The 22,551-nt window shown below is 35.6% G+C and overlaps 2 protein-coding genes across 2 annotated transcripts in view; both read right to left on the bottom strand.

Annotated features, from left to right (window-relative positions):
* Positions 1 to 3,803, bottom strand: part of gucy1b1 (guanylate cyclase 1 soluble subunit beta 1) — a 29,408-nt gene extending 25,605 nt beyond the window's left edge. The window contains exons 1-5 of the mRNA XM_042716277.1: positions 3,596 to 3,803; positions 3,134 to 3,207; positions 2,084 to 2,184; positions 1,709 to 1,827; positions 971 to 1,168 (exon numbers count right to left, since the gene is read on the bottom strand). Coding sequence (XP_042572211.1) covers positions 971 to 1,168; positions 1,709 to 1,827; positions 2,084 to 2,184; positions 3,134 to 3,207; positions 3,596 to 3,598 — 495 coding nt within the window. The 5' untranslated portion in view covers positions 3,599 to 3,803. The remainder of the gene's footprint in view (positions 1 to 970; positions 1,169 to 1,708; positions 1,828 to 2,083; positions 2,185 to 3,133; positions 3,208 to 3,595) is intronic.
* Positions 3,804 to 4,793: 990 nt separating this feature from the next.
* Positions 4,794 to 17,455, bottom strand: gucy1a1 (guanylate cyclase 1 soluble subunit alpha 1). The gene is made up of 8 exons (XM_042716276.1): positions 16,861 to 17,455; positions 16,476 to 16,534; positions 15,980 to 16,068; positions 15,180 to 15,895; positions 7,904 to 8,389; positions 6,791 to 6,934; positions 5,989 to 6,143; positions 4,794 to 5,568 (listed from the first exon to the last, which is right to left on the bottom strand). Exons 1-8 carry the CDS (start codon positions 17,092 to 17,094, stop codon positions 5,397 to 5,399), a joined length of 2,055 nt encoding a protein of 684 aa, XP_042572210.1. The 5' UTR covers positions 17,095 to 17,455; the 3' UTR covers positions 4,794 to 5,396.
* Positions 17,456 to 22,551: the final 5,096 nt, after the last annotated feature.

The following is a 22,551-nucleotide window of genomic DNA, read 5'->3' as shown; positions in this document are numbered from 1 at the left end:
TCTCAGCTTGAAGTTGAGCCCATTTTACTGACGTCAAGTCACCGTCTCTTTGCCCTGCCGTCACCATGACGACAATGGCTAACATTTTTTTCAACAAGTCAGGTGTTGCATTTCGAGGGTCTGTCGATTGGACTCCCTCATTTCACACTAAGCCCAGATGGACAGAGAGAGAGAGAGAGAGACGGAAAGAGCAGTCTGCCGTCTGGGGGATGATTAGCTCTTATTGGGTGAGGGGGATTTATTTGGAAAATAAGGCAGAGACTGAAGTGCGGTGACAAAGGATAAACCGCAGGGAGTTCATCATAATGTTGTTTATCGATGAGTCTCTCTCAGTGAGAAAGAGAGTAAATCCACCTCTGGTCTACCTCCAGTCATGTTTGAATGATTGCAGAATTTAGCACTTACATTACTGTTTGTTTAAAAATACCATTGTATATATATATATATATATATATATATATATATATATATATATATATACACACACACACACACACACGTTATTACATATAGATTATGATTTTTATGATTTTATCTTTTACAATTATGTTTTTACCATTTAAATGCATGGTTTTCTATTGTAATGTATTTTAAAATGTAATTTATTCCTGTGATGGCAAATCTGAATTTTCAACATTATTCTTTGATGAACAGGAAGTTCAAACAGCATTTATTTGAAATAGGATTTTTTTTCTTTTCTGTCAATTTTGTTCAATTGAATTCATCCTTGCTGAACAAAAGTACTAATTCCTTTCTTTAAAAATCTATCTATCTATCTATCTATCTATCTATCTATCTATCTATCTATCTATCTATCTATCTATCTATTGTTGTGTCATTGTGGATATGACTTTTTTGTGCAATAATTCTCTTCTACCATTTGCAACCAATCTGAATCTGCCAGGCTAAAGACAATTAAAGGAACAAAGCAACAACTATAAGGAAGACAATCAATTCACAGGCACAGCACCTTCATCTCAATCTCAGTTCCATGAATCTGCTGTGCAACTGTCTTGATGATCCCTATGACGATGTCCTGAAGACCTTCTCTCTCAGAGTAATAGTGTAAAATGAGGTTGTTCCCTTTCTCTGCATCCGTGCAGCGGAAGGAGGGTGCGCGCATGCCAGGGTAGATGGTGCCCAGATGGTCATGCAATGCGTCCAAATTCTGAAAGAGAGAACAAGCTGATATTAATGTGCTGATGTAAAGAGCAGATTTTTGCTCAGCTAAACAAAGTCAGTACAATGAAAAGGGGCGAAAATAGGGTAGCTAGTATCTAGATTTTAGAAGCACTAAGCTTCATACTACACAATATTTAGTGAAATCAGTTTCAGTTATGACAAACTTTTCTTTCATTTTTAATTTTACTATGGGCACAGTCGTTAGGAATTTTTCACAAAATAAGGCAAAAAAATTACATTCTTTACAAAAATACATTATATATAATGAAATGACATTAATGATTTATTAATAATATAGCTGATGATGTTATTGTCAATAATCTGCACTAACACAGAACATGCCATTGTCATTGTGTAATCCCACAAAACTGTTATTTACTCTATTATTATTTGTATTTATTTTAAAAATCACCCTCACTAAAAGCACAGTACATGCAGTGTGTGAAATAGAGAACAGTGTTACTTGCATCACTTTCTCAACATTGCTGCTGCTGATTTTTGGGTGATAAAAACAGTAGCCTCTTACTTGTAAGAATTCACGGACATTGGAGCCCAACACTCGAAGGATAGTGTCATAGCCAGATTCCTGACAGAACTCAAAAAACATTTTCCCGAACATTTGCAAGATGCCTCCGGCATCCATTTCTATAATAAGAAACCACATTTAAAGCAACAGGCAATTCAAGAAGATTTTTTACATTTAAACTAAGTAATTTTGTTACATTTCATTGTATAAGTTAATCATTATGATGTTTTGTCACTTCAACCAGTGAACTAATAGAACATTTATAATAGGCCACTTTTGATTTAATAAACCACTTAATAAATAAATCAATTTAGGTTTAAGCAAATGATTACCTCCATCTTTCCAAAACTACAACAATAACAAAAACAACCTTACTTAGTACTTTGCTTGCAGCAGCAACAAGGTCATATGTTTTGGCATCTTCATAGATAATTCTGACCAAAAACTGTCCTTCCACATCAACCTGAGCCTCTCTCCTAAAAGAAAAATATAATATAAAATATTTAAACATCAAGTAATTACTATTACATCATTAACATTAATTATAATGAGAAAATGGTTCATTAGAAGTTTTAGACTCCAAGGTAATTACATGTTTAAATTTTGAGAAAAAATAAAAGGAATATTTAATAAAAGCATGAAGATTGTTAGAGTTAGGTCAAAATGTGATTTGCTTGGACATATTACTAAACTGTGAGCTAAAAAAAAAAAAAAAAAAAATCAGCTTTGACTAAGAATGATGACCAAAGAGAAGTTCAGCCAAAAAGTCACAATAGTATCAACAAGGGAAAACGCTTGTAAAACACAACCTAAAAATAGAAATAGAAACATCGTTGATCATGTCTTGGACAGTGCACTGCGAGATGCTGCTAACCTTGTGATAATACTGAACCTTGCAGAAAAAAAAATGCTGCAATAACTGAGTCCAACTGCTTTAATGCTGCCAAAAAAAAAATCGAGTGAGACTCAAGCTCACAACTTGAGCCTAAACAGGCTCTAAAACATTTGTTTACATTAAGCACAGCTGTGACTTGAAAAGTCTGCTCTTAAAAGTCATGTTAAAGAGATGGAAGAAGTTAAATAAAGCTGAACTGTTTGTGCAAGAGGAAAAGTTTGTATGTACGTGATTTCTCATGCTCTGAATTAAGGAAACAGAGCATATGGTAGTAAAGACTGGCCAATCACAATATACTGAGCTATAGATATCATTAATTGTAAGGCATTGAGAAAAAGTGTTAAGAATAGCATTTGCTGAAATTTTGTCACCTGAATTTATATCTGAGAACATCTATTATATGTACAGTATAGACACATATTTTCAAATAGAATATACAGTGCACATTAATGCAAAAAAATAAATAAATAATTACAGAATATGACTAAAATATTGTCCATGATGTAATAGAGAAGTCCACATGAACTCACTTGATGTCCTCCCACACATCTGGACCATAATTTCTCAGCACCAGAAGTTCTAGTGCATGGTTCACAAAACCGTACTGCCAAAAAAGAGTGAAATATACAGTTATGAAATTCATACATGGTGTAATAATATATTTGTATATACACTACATGCAGTGTAATGCATTATTTGCCTTTCATTGTTTACATATCAGTGTGCCATTTATACAAACATGTTGTAGTGCTTTTTGTGCGTAAGACACGAGCTGTCATGAACATTAGTGTATCTTATCACACAGTGAGGCAATACAGCTACTATAATACAGAAATACATATTTGAGTAACGTTAATGCCATATTCCCATCGCCTTTATACCACCGATGCTACCGTAAGCTGCAGAGCAAATTTTTACGCGAATAAGGATTACAGAATAAAAACAGAAATGTAAAAGAAATGTAAAATCGGATTCATTTTATTGCTACATACCATGTTTGGATTAATTCGCCAGTCCTCTGTTTGTGATAGCTTAAATCACTAAACACCAGCACTGACAACCCGTACAGCTGTTACGAGTGATACCACCATTCCTGAAACGAGCTCATTGTTATTGACAGAGGATGCAGCCAACGAGAGCGCAGAGATGCAAAAAGTACTACACAGCTGGTTCACGCTATTTGCGTTTCGCTAGATCCCGGATTCAGGAATTATTCTACGTTGAAGGATTGGCTCATGAATATTCATTACGCAACATGACGTTTGTCCCTACCTGATTGGCCGCAAGGTAGACGCTAGTAGGTGGGCGCTAATTAACTGGCGAATTAACGATTCCTACTTGGTTAAAGGCCTGGGTCATGAATATTAATTAGGTTACGTTTTGTAAGCTCCGGGAAGGTTACCAAGCAACGCCAACATGACCTTATTAATATTCATCGACCAAGCAAAGGCAATGCTGTCAGGAGATGTTATCTTTGGAGTTGTTTAGAAATATCTTAATATTGTAATCAGTCTAATTAATGAAAAAAATTATCAAATTAAGAAAATGAATTCGTAATTTCCTACCCAATCGATGTTTATTTTTTTATGAAGACGCTTAAATTTTCATAAAGCTTACACTTTGTTCGTAGTCAATTTGGTAACAAGATATTAGCCTAATATTTCTTTAATTTATACATTTCAGATTAATCTCTAATTTGCTATGCTAGTAGGCCATAAATGAAATAATTTAAACCTGAATGTTATTAATAAAACAATTAATAAAACCTGTTGGATTCCTGTTGTAATTATAATTCAACATTTTTTTTTTTATCTGTTACAGCAAGAAATACTAATTTCTTCACTTCTTTTATAATTTTATATTAAATAATAGGCTATCTAGTGATGAATATAGTAGAGCTGAATGAAATTCACCATGGTGTGGTTATTTAGGCACAAACATGTTTATCATAACACTTTTGTAATGTGCTTCTGATACATTATCATATTACTTTTCATGAAGCCTGTTAATCTTAGTAGATTTTAGAAAAACAACAACACACATGACCCCTGTTCTGTTTAACAACATGTTAAAACATCAATAGGACTTGTGTTATATGAAGAACAGTGTTATGTGAAATCTGAACAAAATTTAGAATAATGCAACAGTGTCATCTTTTTGTGGTCTAACTTTCACCCCCTTTTTTCTATGAAAGGATTAGGTTGCATTGAAACATAGACATTAAACAAACCAAACCTTGAGTAAAGCATGTTTATTACAGACCTATTACAATACAAAAAAGTCACAATGTTTACTTTAAGGACGACTGTGATCGGGCTCTGCTAATGTGAACCTTTACTGTGTGCTTTTCTTCCCCTTTACAGTGTGGTGCACTATGATGAAATGTGCTCTATTCAGACTATTGAACTGATACTAATTGCCCCATACACAATAAATGATTTACTCCATTGGTTCTGTAGCATTTAAAGAAATAGTCATTATAAATACAAATGTGGATGACATTCTCTGCTTTTTAGATTTTTGCTATACAGTCAGAAAGTCAAAATAAACTAAATACTTTATTAAAACAGAAAATGTTCTGCCAAACAAAAATCTGAGGCTTTAAACCAACACTACTGTGAACAAAAACTGTGCACAGTGAAACCCTTCTAATGAGTGTTATTTGATAACTTTTTGGCAACATTCAACAGTTGGATGATAAACTACCTCTGGCTCAACTAAAAAGATACACAGAGTGACAGGCAGTATTAACCCACTGTTTCCAGCATTTGTGTCTTAAAGATTTTAAGTTTTTTATCCACTGGGTTGAGTTTCATCTGTAGCACAGCCAGTGGAAGCAGCACTTGTCATTTGATCACAAGCCTGGAGGAAGTAACAAACTCCAGGGATGTCGGCAGGGAAGTTGGGGGGAAGATCCTCTCTTGTCCGGGGGATGAGAGTGAACTCTGGACAATCTTTTAACAATCTGAAATGAGAGAGAAGTAACACATTGTCCTAAAACCCACATGCAGGTACACAGTAAAACTGCTAGTGCTAAATCACCTTGAACAGAGTGGAATATACTTAAAATACTCGTGCTTGTTTGGCTCATCCAGAAATGATTTAATAAGGAAGATCTTCATGTGTTATTCTTTCTTAAACATAAAAAACACAGGTCCATTTGGTGAAATGTTCCTGTTCTTTGTTCATTTAAAATGAATGCAGTTGTTTTGCTCACACCTTATTGTACAATAACTGACTCGTTGCTCTTGATAACATGTAAAAATAAATTTACCCTCACTTAAAATTCAAAACTGTAAAATAATAAAATAAACATTTAGTCAATCACACTTGCCAATAAGTTCCGAATACAGGATACACAAACAGGATAGTTGTCTCTGCTTACCTGTATGTGGTGGGACTGACGTTAATCTTTCTTGGCAGGCTACAGGACTCAAACTTGTTGGCTAATGTGACGTTATTGCCAAAAAGGCAGTAGCGGGGCATTTTAACACCGACGACACCAGCCAAAACCGAGCCAGAGTGGATCCCGATACGCATCTGAGAAAAAAACAAAGCAAAGACTCTTTACATCTTTACAGCTTTACATCTTTCTTCTCAGATATTCTTTTTATGTTCTTTATTGCAAGCCATATGTAATATTATTTCTGAGCATATTTTAGTCTCCTGATGTGTAAAGTTTTCCAAAATTTATTTACCATTTAAACAATGATAATTCAGAAGCTCAAACCGAATCTTTAAACAAACATGAATACCTTTCTCCAAAACGAATGTTTGTTATATAAAATTATCATAGTTTTATATCTAAAGCAGCAGTATTTATGATCTAATTCTAAATCTGATAACTAATTCCACTTCACTATTGCACTGTTAAGAAAAAACTGATCATACCTATTTTTCAGTGTAAAAATGGAAACATTAGATGTGACCTTTCGAAAAATTATTCACCCTTTGTAGTGGGAGTTTTTTTTTGTAAAAAAATATATACGCATATAAATAAATATATAACTTATCAGCCACACATTTGTTTTAAATGGAAAATTTCTTATTTTACTAACCAACAACACTGTTGAAACATTATTTTGTTTCAACTCAGCAGTCTAGCAAAAGTTTGCATGACTAATGAGGAAAGATTTAGAAAATCATAAAAAAAAATAATAATAATAAAAACCTGATGAAACGCTAACCTTGATAACCTCCCCCATGGGAGTCGTGACCTCATCAGACAATTCCATCATCTTTAGAGCCATGAGAGCAATCTGGACAGCATGGGTCGGACTCTCTTTGTGTAAGCCTCCAGCTACACAATATGCATCGCCAATGGTTTCCACTGAACGCACAAATGAGGACATATGAAAGGTTATGAGAGCAGAGTACTAAATATTTCATAATACACCTCTGGGTATGTTCAAGGTTCCTGCCGTAATATTCTGATTTGCCTCTCATTTGACATCCATGTGTTAGCTAAAACCAACTAATAAAACAGTTCTGCATTTGCACAACAATTACAATTAATATTTCATTTAAAGTGAAAAAGTGATGTGATGTGTAGCCAAGTATGGTGTCCCATACTTGGAATATGTGCTCTGCATTTCACCCGTCCAAGTGCACACACACATACTATACTGTATTCGATTGTATTTTTTGCATAATACTAAAAGCTCACCAGTGCATTCCCATCCATGCAACAGTTTATGTTAACTGACTATTTATATAATTCAAAAAAAAAAATCTGCTATTTTGAAACCAGCTATAACAAACTAACTTTACGTTAACAAAATAGTACATCTTGACAGCTTGAGAGACATTAATTCCCTGTTATTGCACATCCAGTTTGGAGATGTTTGAGACACACATCATGAACCAGCTGAGATATGTTGGGAGAAGACAAGAGGGGAATCTATTTTAGGATATAGCTGTCTGTAAGAATGTAAGCAAAGCCAGACACTAAGCTAAACTTTACCTCCACTGTCTTTTACATGAAATTCTTCTCTGCTGCATGTGTATGGGCAATTCTGCTTCAGATTACATTAGCGAACTGCTCAGCAGTTTATGAGCCAGCATGTCAAAAATTAATTATTGTTTGGTTTAAAGATTTCATGTGAATGATCGTTCAAAAATCCCAAGGATTTTTTGCTAGTTTATAGCTGAAATACCTAAAAAGGAAGACTGTACACTGTACTAAAAACACCACTATTCATTCAAGAGGAATTTAACACTTATCAGTAGTGAGTGGCAGTGAAATGTTCTACATAGATTTATTTGTTTGGAGCTAACAGCTATACAGCAATTTCCCCCACCTTATACACATCCAGCTCACCGCAGTGGTGATCAAACCTAGTGTAGAGCTCACTGAGCATGTTCACCACCTGCATGGGCGTACATCGTGAGCAGATCGCAGTGAAGCCCACGATATCGGAGAACAGCATGGTGACATGATCAAACTTTTTTGCCTGCACAGGAAGTCCCTGCCACAAACGCTGAGCGACGTTCCCTGGGAATATTGTGAAGAGCAGCTCTACTGTTCGCCTCTTCTCTTCTTCCAGGGCTTGGTGTGCCTGTTCCAGGGCAGCTTTGGCTTTACCCAGACGTTTTTTTAGTCCATCCTGGGCCTTGGTCTGCTCCCCAACCAAAACAACATCTCGTAGCGCATTGTGGATGGGGATGTCAGAGAGGTAGAGGCCCCGGCCTGTCAACTCCTCCAGCTTATCTACACATGGAGAGCCGAGGAAGAGGAGCGCACTCATTTCTGACATGAAGATCATCTGCCCCTTCAGGTCCATATGCTACAATGAGAGGGTTGGGAGAATGGGAATTAATTCAGTGTAGTTTTGTACTAGTTTGTTATAAATGAGTAATAATATACATGTGTATATTATAATATAGGTTACGTTAATATAGTTTTTGTAATATAATATAATATATTATAATAACAACCTCATGGCAGTTTGTAACTATTTTATGTTTTGGCAAAGTCACTCACATGTTTCATACTATCTGATTTCGCCATATGCATTAAGCACAGCATTAGTTGTTTCCAATTTAGCAGACTTTAAGTATACCTGTTTAGTATACCAACAGTTCAATAGTAGGGGTATTACAGTAAGTACATAATATGTAAAATGTATTTGTAGTATACTAAGCATGAAATAAATGTATTTCAAATACATTTTTAGTATATTTATTTACTTAGGGTATATTCACTAGGGTTATTTCCAGCCAAATCTTTAGTTGGCAATATTTATACTCTTTTTTTTTTTTTCAACCAGCTATATGAAGAGGTGTGAAAATTAAATTAGAACTCAATGTGACTGTATCAAACTAACAACTTTGTTCTTTATAAAAACTTGTTAAAAGGACACTTGTAGCACTAATAAAGGAAAGAACATAAGATCTAAACTCTACATGAACCATATGAATGCATAAACTCATAATAATGTCTCTGTACCAATAATGTATATAGTGTGCACTCTATGTTTCCTAAATGAATCTAGATACTGTATGAGGTTGCTATGCTATTCCTTTTGTGTGAGTGTAAGGGTAGATCCTCATTAATAGAGGCTTTGAGGGGCCTTCCACGTCTTGACATTTGGCCAGCCATGTTCATTTCATCATCTGCGTATGCTACAGGACTTTATTGCATTGCCCTTATTATATTGATCATCTGCAACCCAGAAGAAGCGGAAACTTGCCATTAAAAATTCCCCTCGACCACCCTCCATAAAAACTCATCTCAGATCTCGTACCGAAGATAAACCTATGAGGAAAAATCCTACTAATTACTTTGCACTGATTAGTTGAATCATGCTTGCGCTTTTAATTCGTCTAATCAACATGAAACCCAAGGCAATCTTTGATTCTCTTTCTCTCTCTTTGATGTCGGATTGTGATAAAATGACACATACTGTAGACCTTCAGAAGTTCACTTCATTCAAATACACACCTGCATACGGTAGAACGCGTTGTTCAAAGCTGCAAACTTAAGTGTTTTTTCCTCACTCTGTTTGACTTGTCTTAGCTAAGCAATAAGCTTGATGTTTTAAAATTTCCCAAGTAAGCAGTTTAACACGTTTGTTAGCATCAGCATTTCAATACATAGGACACAAGGAGGCAACCTTGGCTGCAGAGAGGGGAGAAACAAGAAACGGTAAAAACAAAAAAAATACCTTTCCAGGGCTGTCAGCAGAGCTCAGCTCCATGCTGTTTCCGCACCCGTGAGAGCACAAACTGGGTGTTTAGCATGGTTAAAATATCCTGGAAGCTGGCTCGTGATCTCAGGTAAAACAATAGCAAAGTGCTCAGCGAAAAACAGTTCTCCTTAGTCCATCTCCTCAGAGACACGCCTCGAAGCCTCCTCCCTCAAACCATCTCCAATCTGTATCAGGCCTATTTCCCGGATCTAAGAGAATGTGGAAGGGTGCAAGTAGAGAGAGAGTGAGAGGGGAATGTCTCCCAGGATGAGTGTGTCCTCATGGGGTTGGGTGGAGGCTTCCCCGGAGTAAAAACATGTTTTTTAAAGACCCTTTTAAAATACCCAAAAAAAAAGCCCACAATGTTTATTTTAAAGGCCCAAGGATGGGGGGCTCTCCCCAAATGGGGAACCTTTTTTACTGTGTGCTTTTTTCCCCTTTACAGGGGTGCATTGAAAATGTGCCTATTCAGACTATTGAACTGATACTAATTGCCCCATACACAATAAATGATTTACTCCATTGGTTCTGTAGCATTTAAAGAAATAGTCATTATAAAAATACAAATGTGGATGACATTCTCTGCTTTTTAGATTTTTTGTTATACAGTCAGAAGTCAAAATAAATAAATACTTTATTAAAACAGAAAATGTTCTGCCAAACAAAAATCTGAAGCTTTAAACCCAAACACTACGGGCAAAAACTGTGCACAGTGAAACCCTAATGGAGTGTTATTTGATAATTTTTGGCAACATTAAACAGTTGGATGATAAATTTACCTCGGGCTAACTAAAAGATACACAGAGGAAGGCAGAAATTAAACCCCAAATTGTTTCCAGCATTTGGGTCTTAAAGATTTTATGTTTTTTACCCACTGGGTTTTTTCGCCTGTTTGAAAGGGGAAGCAGCACTTGTCATTTGATCACAAGCCTGGGGGGAAGTAACAAACCCGGGGATGTCGGGGGGAAGGTTGGGGGAAGACCCCTTCCTTGCCCGGGGGATGGGGTGAACTCTGGAAAAATTTTTTAACAATCTAAAAAGGGGAAGAGAAGTAAAAAAATTGCCCCAAAAAACCCCACTCAGGTACACATTAAAACTGCTAGTGCTAAATCCCCTTTTGAACAGGGGAATAATCTTAAAATACCGTGCTTGTTTGGCTCATCCAGAAATGATTTAAGGGGGGAAGATCTTATGTGTTATTCTTTCTTAAAATAAAAAACAGGGTCCTTTTTGGTAAAAATGTTTTGTTTTTTTGTTCATTTAAAATGAATCAGTTTTTTGCTCAAAACCTTATTGTCAATAATTTGACTTTTAACTTTTGATAACATGAAAAAATAAATTTCCCCTCACTTAAAAATTCAAAACTGTAAAATAATAAAAATAAACATTTAGCCAATCACCCCTTTGCCAATAATTTCCCGAATACAGAATACAAAAAACAGGATAGGGTTCTGCTTACCTGTATGGGGGGGACGGGATTTAATCTTTTTTTGGCAGGTTAAAAAAATTTTCTAATGTGGCGTTTTTAAAAAAAAGGCAGAAGGGGGGCTTTTTAAAAATTTTTGGCAAAAAGAAACCGAGCCAGGTGGACCCCCGAAAAGATCTGAGAAAAAAAAAACAAAGCAAAAAAACTCTTTACATTTTTACAGCTTTACATCTTTTTTCCGATATTCTTTTTATATTTTTTTATTGAAAAGCCATATGTAAAAAATTTTTTTCTGAGCAAATTTTTATTCCTGATGTAAAAAGGGTTTTCCCCAAAATTTATTTATCTTTTAAAAACAATAATAATTAAAGAAGCTAAAAACCAATCTTTAAACAAACATGAATACCTTTCTCCAAAAAGAATGTTTGGTTATATAAAATTTACCATAGTTTTTATATCAAAAACGCGGTATTTATGATCTAATTCTAAATTTTGATAACTAATTCCACTTCCCCATTCTTGTTAAAAAAAAACTGATCATACCTATTTTCAAAATGAAAAAATAAAACTTTAAAGATGTGCCCTTTTCCCGAAAAATTATTCCCCTTTAGGGGGATTTTTTTTTAAAAAAATATATAAAATAATAAATAAATAGTTTATAAATTAATTTTTTTTTAAATGGAAAATTTTTTTTATTAACCAACAACACTTTTAAAACATTATTTTTTTCCCAACTCAGCGTCAAACAAAAGTTTGAAGGGAACAAAGGGGAAAAATTTAAAAAAAAATCAAAAAAAAAAAAAAATAATAAAAAACCTGATAAAACGAAACCCTTGATAAACCCCCCCCCATGGGGTCGGGGGACCTCACCCGGGAACAATTCCATCATCTTTAGAGCCATGGGGCAATCGGGACAGCATGGGTGGGACTCTTTTTTTGTAATCCTCCAGCTACACAATACGCCGTAAGGTTTTCCACCTTGAACGCACAAATGGGGAAATTTTAATAAAGGTTTGAGAGAAAGAGTATTTAAATTTCATAATACCCCTCTGGGTATGTTCAAGGTTCCTCCGGAATATTCTGTTTTTGCCTCTCATTTGACATCCATGTGTTAGTTTAAAACCCAACTAAAAAAAAGGGTTCTGCATTTGCAAAAAATTACAATTAATATTTCATTTAAAGTAAAAAGGGATGGGGTAGCCAAATGGTTTTCCCCATACTTGGAATATGTGCTCGACACCTTCCGGGCACACACAATACTATATTTAAAACCGATTGTTTTTTTTGCATAATATTTGGGGTTTTCCTACCAGTGCATTCCCATCCATGCAAAAGTTTATGTTAATTTGACTTTTTAAAATTTAAAAAAAAAAAATCTGCTTTTTTAAAAAACCAGCTATAACAAACTAATTTTCGTTAACAAAATAGTACATCTTGACAGCTTGAGAGACATTAAATTCCCTGTTTTGCACACCCTTTTTAAAAGATGTTTGAGACACACATCATGAACCGGGCTGAGATATGTTGGGGGAAACAAGGGGGGAATCTTTTTTAGGATAAACTTCTGTAAGAATGAAAACAAAACCCGGACACTGTTTTAAACCCCACCTCCACTGTTTTTTTACATAAAATTCTTCTCTGCTGCATGTGGGGGGCAATTTTTGGCTGGGATTACTTTGGAAAATCGCCTAGCGTTTATGAGCCAGCATGTAAAAAAATTAAAAAATTTAAATTTTTTTTTGGGTTTTAAAAGTTTTCCCAAGGAAGGGATTTTTTAAAAAACCCTGGGGGTAAGAAAAAGGGAAAGGAGAAATTATTTTTGCAACCCGGAAAAAATATCCCCCATTTTAAAATATACCCTTTTTTTTGTTTTTTTTTGCTTTTTAAACCTTAAAAACCCCCAAAAAAGGGGGAAAAGGGACTGTACACTGTCCCTAAAAAAAAACCACAAATTCATTCAAGAGGAATTCCAAAAATCCTATTGGTGAGTGGCAGGAAATGTTCTACAAAATTTTTATTTTTTTTGGAGCTAACAGCTATCAAAAAATTTCCCCCACCAACACATCCAGCTCCCCCGCGGGTGGGGGACCCAAACCAAATGTAGAGTTTGAGCATGTTCACCACCTGAATGAAGGACATCGTGGGGGCAGATGGGCGAGGGGAAGCCCCCACAATATGGGAGAAAAAAGCATGGTGACATGATCAAATTTTTTTTGCCTGCAAAAGGGAAGTCCCTGCCAAAAGGCTTGGGCCCGCCCCCTTAAATAGTTCTCTCATGAGATCACTTTGAATATAACATCATATCATTCATCTTGCTCAAAGGTATTCAATATGCACTTAGCTTGTACATTGATTTTGAAGTATGAGGTATTCAATATGCACTTAGCTTGTACATTGATTTTGAAGTATGCTCCAGAATATCTCAAGTCGTCCTAACCCTACCACCTTGCTTGAGTTCATAGTTTTATTTATGAAAATAATTGGAAATATGGAAATAATTTCTTTGCTGACTGATGTCCATATGCATTCCAAAGTACTATAATATATTAAAAATACATTTATTTCATTCTAAGTATAGTTTAAATCTATAAACATATTTACTGACATTTCACTCGAGATTTACTGATATGAAAACTATAATTACATTTTATTTGGAGTACTACTACACAATGCACATTTCTTAATATTAAACCTAAAATGTCTTTTAATGTCACTTTGAATAATAATGGTCATTAAATGCAAGACATTTCAAGTGTACCTAAAGTATACTTGCAATAGTTCTACTTCAGCACAATCAAATATACTTATGAATATCTTTAGTTGGACTTCAGCACTACTTCCACACAATTAAAGTGCATTAAGCACAGCATTAGTTGTTTCAATTTAGCAGACTTTAAGTATACCTGTTTAGTATACCAACAGTTCAATAGTAGGGTATTACAGTAAGTACATAATATGTAAATGTATTTGTAGTATACTAAGCATGAAATAAATGTATTTCAAATACATTTTAGTATATTTATTTACTAGGGTATATTCACTAGGGTTATTTCAGCCAAATCTTTTAGTTGGCAATATTTACACTCTTTTTTTTTTTCAACCAGCTTATGAAGAGGTGAAAATTAAATGAACTCAATGTGACTGTATCAAACTAACAACTTTGTTCTTTATAAAAACTTGTTAAGAGGACACTTTAACACTAATAAAGGAAAGAACATAAGACTAAACTCTACATGAACCATATGAATGCATAAACTCATAATAATGTCTCCGTACCAATAATGTATATAGTGTGCACTCTATGTTTCCTAAATGAATCTAGATACTGTATGAGGTTGCTATGCTATTCCTTTTGTGTGAGTGTAAGGGTAGATCTCATTAATAGAGGCTTTGAGGGGCCTTCCACGTCTTGACATTTGCCGCCATGTTCATTTCATCATCTGCGTGGTACAGGACTTTATTGCATTGCCCTTATTATATTGATCATCTGCAACCCAAGAAACGGAAACTTGCCATTAAAAATTCCCCTCGACCACCTCATAAAAACTCATCTCAGATCTGCACGAAGATAAACCTATGAGGAAAAATCCTACTAATTACTTTGCACTGATTAGTTGAATCATGTTGCGCTTTTTAATTGTCTAATCAACATGAAACCCAAGGCAATCTTTGATTCTCTTTCTCTTTGATGTCGGTGTGATAAAATGACACATACTGTAGACCTTCAGAAGTTCACATTTCAAATACACACCTGCATACGAACGTGTTCAAAGCTGCAAACTTAAGTGTTTTTTTTTTCCCTCACTCTGTTTGACTTGTCTTAGCTAAGCAATAAGCTTGATGTTTTAAAATTTCCCAAGTAAGCAGTTTCACACGTTGTTAGCATCAGCATTTCAATACATAGGACACAAGGGCAACCTTATTGCAGAGGGAGAAACGAAACGGTAAAACAAAAAATACCTTTCCAGGGCTGTCAGCAGAGCTCGCTCCATGCTGTTTCACCCGTAGCACAAACTGGGTGTTTAGCATGGTTAAAATATCCTGGAAGCTGGCTCGTATCTCAGGTAAAACAATAGCAAAGTGCTCGTTGAAAACAGTTCTCCTTAGTCCATCTCTGCATCGCCCGAGCCTCCTCCTCAAACCATCTCCAATCTGTATCAGGCTCATTTCCTGATCTAAGAGAATGTGGAAGGGAAAAGTAGAGTAGAGGAGTGAGAGGGGAATGTCTCCAGATGAGTGTGTCCTCATGGGGCTTGGTGTGAGGCTTCTGCCATCTCTCACTACTACTGAGTACAGCAGATGAGGCTGATGATTGGCCTGTAGTGCACCACTGTCTATACCCCCAACATCCATTCTGACTTCCACCCGTGTGCAGTACAGCAAACACGCTGCCGCCTGGATAATACCCGAGAAGAAGAGCTCAGTGGTGGGGAGGGGATTGAAGAAATAGACGGTTAGGAGTCCTGGATCTTTGTCCAGACAGAGGATGGAGGCTTGGTGGATGTAACGCTGAACTTCTGGGGTGGGCGGTGTGCTCTGCTTTAAGAGAACATTGAAGCTGTTTAGAAAATCATGAAGAGCTCCCCCCACCACACGGAGAATATGACCGTCCTCCTCATAACAGTCCCGAAACACCTCCAGACCCAGAGAAATCTTTAGCGTATCCATGGGGATATCTGGGATTTAATCAGTACAAATCATTAAAAAATTTAAGGAATATTAAGATTATATAAATATAAATTTTTAATGCCTCTTCTTACCTGTTTTAAGGGAGAAGTTTCTCATGACATCTGATAATTGTTCAGCATTGTCCAATGTCTGAGACAAATCAGAACTGCATGCTACGGGGCTTTGGACACATATATTAAACCATAGTCAATAAATTAATATGTAGAATGGAATAACGAGAACAACATTAGAACACTTTTGAATTTGAGGTTGAACTAGGAAACAAATACATAGGATTTTCAGGATATACAATATTAATATAATCTAATATAGGCTATTTAATAATTCACACTGACAACATTATAGGCTATATAATTTAATCATTTGTATGTAATGTATAAAAAATGAGGCAAAATGCTGATGCAGTACAATAATTACCCTACATATTGTCATGAGAATCAACACAATAACACAGTAATTCTGTATGGAAATTGTAAATGATCGACAAATTGTCAAAATTTGAAATGTGATAAAAGGATAATATAAATTCTCACGGATGTAAGATGACAATGAAAAATAATATCTTACCAACTCATGTCTAGCTGCTGTTTCATAACTCTGATCAATGCATTTCGTAATTTTTCGAACTAAAAGAAAAAGAAAATACATTAAATATAGCATATCTTGTTTTTTTTTTTATATATATAAAATATATATATATATATATATATATATATATATATATATATATATATATATATATATATATATATATATATATATATATATATTAATTGATAACAGTCGTTTGCGTGTATTGCACATTTTTCTTAATTACAATATTACATTTGCGCGCGTTGCATGTGTACACTGGACATAACGCAGATATAAAACATTTTTTCCAATGCAATGTATAAGAATTTGCTGCAAAATATCATCAGGTGAATTAGACACATCACACATATTGATTTACCTCCGGGCACACAAGCTTTCGGATGCTCTCGCCCAGTGAATGCAGATTAACTTTGCTCCGGCTTATTTTGCGTCTGGGCAGAATGTTTGTGTTTGTGCCCTGCACCTCTCTGGACACTGGCAAAACATTCACCGCACTGCTTTCCTCAAAGTCCGCGGGTTCCTCATTTCCAACGACCATAGAAAACGGGCATTCAGCCGTAATCTTAAGATCCTTCAGTTTAGCGCAAAACATTCTTTGCGTAATAGTCCTCTCCAAACGTGCAGCAGAAATATCTACATGGTGAATATCCGACTGAGACCATTCCTACCCATCCGACTCCAGGATAGAAGCATTTCCACTAGGTGATGGAAAAATATCAGCCCAGAAAATATAATTTCCCCGCACACACACGTCTTACCCAGGACTAAGCTATTTCAAACTTATCAGCAGCTTTTCCGCCTGCATACAATATTCATAGTAAATTACAGGGGCAAATGATAAGCCAAGGATCATTAAGTATGGCCAATCACAGGACCCAGTTCAACCTCCGGCTAGCCAATGGATGCACCGGCAGGCAGAGCTCCTTAAATATGTATTTAGCTCGTCTGGAGGTGCGTGATGTTCTCCTGGAGATGCTGTGTACCCTGCACATCATCCAGTGAACTGGCTGGTGATTTTAGAGGATTTCCGTTCTGCAGCGAGTTGTTGCGGGATGTGTCTTCAACGTGTTTAGTTTAGGACAGCTCAGTGTGTTTGTGTGAATGAGAGTGAGTGAGTGCGCGTGTCCGAGGCGCGCCCCCCCCTCCTCTCTGTTCCCCCGCGAAGCAGCGGATGAGTGTGTGTGAGAGGGAGACGGTGACCGATGCAGGTAGTTAGCTGTGTGCAGCGTATCTCAGTGCAGCCAGCAAAATAAAGCACCTAAATTCTTCGCCAAGACGGCCTCTGTTGTTTTTTTATGCTACCATCGCACTAAGCAGCGTGAAGTTTAGGGAGTTAACCCGGGATGTGTATCCCAACCACGGGAGAAGACGGATCTCCCCTGTGTATCCCAACCACGGTTAGGAAACAGAAACAGGAAAGGTTAACAGAGTGCTTGCTCGATCCTCAGCTTATTATATATGCTTTCGGTGACGTCTAGCAAATATTTAAATGTCGCATAGTCTATAGTCTAACCCTAAAGTTGGATACTTATGCAACATCACGTTTTCTTTAATTCGGGTTCTGAATGATCCGATGCGCAAATAGAAACGCTTTCAACATCTCTGTCACGTATCATATTTGGAGAAAACATTCCGGACACATGCTGAGCTTTGGGCCACCCAAATGTAAAAAAAAAAAAAAAAAAAAAAAAAAATTGCAATGCAACTCATTAAAGGCGCGAAGAGATGTTATATAAGGGTCTCAAGGCTTTGCATTCTTGGGTCTCTTCGCCATGAACAGACAGCCATGACTTCTCAGTCTAATGAGGAGCATCGAGTTCACGAGATCACACTATGATTCCAGTTGAATGAGCCTAATTATTTGGATTAAAAAATGCATTTAACAACTAAAACACCCATATATTTTTATATAAAAATAATAAATAAATTTCAAAATATTTCATACATTTATAAAGGCATTCATTTTTGCTGGGTGACAATGACTTGTTTTCGACGTAGCAGGGGTCTACACTACAAGAGCTGGGGAGATTCTGATGCAAAACAGATCAATAACATGTACACAGTGAAATCACTCAGTATTCAATTATTTTGTTCAGCACTGGTCTTGGTCAGTGACATGTTTCTGAAATAGTTTGTAATAAAAGGGACTCAGAGATCACCCTAACATCATGGATCCCTTGCATTATTGGCATGTTAGAATGTCTAAAATAATTGTATTTAATTTAAATTTTGTTGTTTGTTCACAAGAAATAAATAAAAGTTAGATCTTTGTAATATATCATTGCTTCTGCTAGACAGCTGTGTAATTAAATGGGGAGATGATAGCCTACTTGTGCTAGATTTATTTATTCATTTCTCCTGTGACAAAATAACCGAATCTTGTATGTGGAATAAATAAATAAATAAATAAATAATCTTTTATTTGCACCCGTTTTGGGTTGTTATGAGGCATACAGTCTTCATTCTCTGCTACTCTTCTTATCAGTAGTTGAACACATAATCAAAATAGTACAAACAAGCAAGCAATGGGATCATCAGGATTTTGAATGATGGGATTTAACATTTCTATGGAAATCTGCAGAGCTTTCAATAAAGTTCTGTGGGCTGCATAATCCTTGGACATATGCATAAACAACAGGCTACATTTTTTCTCAAATTACTGATGTTTTCTTAGTCCACTTTGCTCTTAATATTTAGGAATCAACGAAAAATTACTGTATAGTGATATTATGCATCTTATTGCAATATTACACTCTTTTCACATTCACATCAAATTAGGAGGACATCTTCAAATTAAGGAGGAAAAGAAGGCTTGCTAAATTTTTTAAAGGATGCACTACTTTCATGACATTACCTCAGTCTGATAAACACTTTAATTGAAATTAAGACTAAGAAAAGACACCATGTATTGGAGGTTGCAGACAGTGAATCCATCATCAGTTCATGGAACTCAAATAGCTCCATAAGTGCTCACGGATTAACAAACAAGAGGAATCACATGGGCAGCTATACTGCAGAGCAAAGTGATCATTCCTCTGATTTACATTAATGGCTGCCTGATGGTCACAGATGTGTCAACACATTATACCATGCCAGTATTTTTCAGACTTTTTTTTTTTTTTTGGTTTTGGAGTCATGCATATGCTTTCAGTTGTTTTTTTATGTGGTCGTTTATGTTTTCTGTGTACATACTGTATGTATGTGATATTGGCCTTGATCATATCTATGTGATCATCATATAAACACTGGCTACTCATCAGCATTAAAAAAGGAAAAGAGTTTGCCTTAAAGCTGCCAACATGAAACCCAAGCTGCACTGGAAACATGGAGAAAAAGGAAGTGTGACATTTGTTTCCTTCCTAGTTTGTTAGTTTCATCCTCATTTGTCTTCGATAGCGCTTCTTGGTTGCGTGATGTCAAGCTTTCACTCTATTTGTGCCCACATGCTTTAAAAGCCATACAGCACCAGCTATAATCATCTCAGTCTTCTATTCTCTCTCTTTCTCTCTCTGACCATGCATAAACCTGACAAATATTCAGTCTCATGCTAAAATAGCACTCTATTAAGAATTCATTGCTTTTAAACCATTAAAGTTTGGAACAAAACAGTGATTTTTGTTAGCCTGGCAATCCAAACCTCTGTTTACAGATCTGACCCAGTTTTGCACCAAACCGGGTTTGATTTTACTTCTCTTTGCCCTATGATAGCAGTAGTTTAATTATGTCTCATACCAAGAGTTTTATTGTCAAACAAATGTATTATTCATCTTTATTTTCAATAAATGTTAATGTAGCTGCAGCTAAAATGATGAAATGTATGTGATTACAAAGGGCTCTGACACATGAATACAAATATTTTAGCACAGAATATCTCTAAATAAAGTCTCCAATCTTCATGTCTGTTACAAGCATGACTTGTTTAATCGTGCCATCAGTTCGTTAGCATACGTCATGTTTGGTAGAATATGTTTATTTTCCCAGTGGTGCCAGGCATGAATAATTCAAATTCCATGGGTACTGTGAGACATATGCAGAACTGGAATCACTGCTAGATCTGTGCCTGATGTAATAGAGCGATAGAATTGATTTTACGCTTGCAATTCATCAAGTCCAGAATTTTGTGTAAGGCAGCGCGAATTATTCCTCAGAGGTGGCAAAGGGAGCAAACCTACCTGTAACTGGTGAAACAAATAACACTACAGCTGAGATGGTCAGCAGAACAATAATAGCAGGTATGTGTCTTTATGTTATTTGTCCATTCACAAGATAAGCATATAAAATGGAAACATAGTGGGGGCGTATATTTATATGTATATAACTTAACATAACATAATGTATAAAGTATATAATGTGGTTATATTTATAACACCATGGTTCAAAAGTTTGTGGTTGTCTCTTATGCTCACCTGCATTTATTCGATTGAAAATACAGAAAGGGTAATGTGTGAAGATTTATTTCAATTTCAATTTTAAAATTACATTTCATTTGATGATAAGATGTCGTGTCACCTGTGATGGAAAAGCTGAATTTTCCATTCAAACCAGCTGTTACTCCAATCTTCAGTATTATATGATCCACCAGAAATCATTTGACAGACTAAGACTTCAGCTGCTCAACAGTTCATAGTTGTTGTTGTCTTATTCTCCTTTTCATGACTGGTCATACATTTTCAATAGGAGACAGATCTGCTGGCCAGTCAGTCACATCCACATGTGTCTATGGTACGCTGTTGTGGCACATGCAGAATGGGACCAGGAATTATCTTATTTAAATAAACATGGACTTCCTGAGAAAGAAATAATCTTGATGGCAGTATACAATCCCAGTATATGCCTCCATGTCAGTGGTACCTTCACACATATGCAAGTCACCCATGCCGTTTGCACTGATGCACCCAAACCATAACAAACATTTGCTTTTGCCTCTGTAACTGGTTAAAATCTGGATGGTCACTTGTCTTTGGGACTGATAATTTGATGTCCATTTTCCCCAAAAACAAGCTGAAATGTGGACTCATCTGACCACAGCACACATATTCACTGTCTTTTGGACAATCTAAGATGAGCTCAGGCCCAGAAATCTCGCAGGCGTCTCTCCCTAGAATTGATGTATAGATTTCTACTTGTATAAAAGAGATTCAAGTTGCATTTCTTGATACAGTTGCAGACTGTGTTAAGTGACAACAGTTTTCCATAGTACTCCTGAGCCCATGTGGCTATATTTCACATAGCAGCATGACGGTTTCTCATGTAATATTCTCAAAGGTCACACATTTGACTGAATTGTCTTGCCTGTCCCTACACATATACTAAGATTTCTCTGGATACTAAGTATACTAAGATTTCCCTGAATCTTTTCACAATATATGTATGTATATTGTGAAATATCTAAATTATTTGCAATTTTGCATTGAGATGGTTTATTTGTTGTTGTTGTTGTCTGACAATTCTCTCATGATCTTTATTATATTTTATTTATTTATTTATTTATTTATTTATTTGCACAAAGTAATGAGCCATGCCCATCTTTTCTCACAAAGACTAAGATGCCCCTTTTAAAACCAATAACAATACTTTAACCTATTACCAGTGTATCTGCTTATTGTGGACTGTTTCAAAATGGTTTAACTTGGATATTCTGTAATCTTTTCACTTTTATTATGCCTCTGTACCAATTTTTGGAGTGTATTGCAGCCATTAAAATCAAAATGTATTTATATTTACAACATTTAAGCTGGTCAGTGAAAACATTTGAAATCTTTTCTTTGTATTTTTGTCAATTAAATAAAGGTTTTAAAAAAATGACAGATTTTTGATTTAATTGAAAGTCACCAAATGACCTAAAATTTATTGTATTAGGGTTGTAATATTTTGATCTGGTGCTCAAATATTAATTAATTATATTTTCATTATTGTGGAAATATTTTTGTGGAAACCATGATACATTTTTTCCGGACTTTTTAATGAATAAAAAGAAGCTAAATTTATTCAAAATAGAAATCTTTTGTAACATTTACTGTCCCTTTTGATCAATTGAATGCATACTTTC

Source organism: Cyprinus carpio, chromosome B1 (genome assembly GCF_018340385.1).
Source record: "Cyprinus carpio isolate SPL01 chromosome B1, ASM1834038v1, whole genome shotgun sequence".
Lineage (NCBI taxonomy): Eukaryota > Metazoa > Chordata > Actinopteri > Cypriniformes > Cyprinidae > Cyprinus > Cyprinus carpio.
The sequence above is the reverse complement of the archived record's forward strand: the minus strand, read 5'-3'. Positions and strand labels throughout refer to the sequence as shown.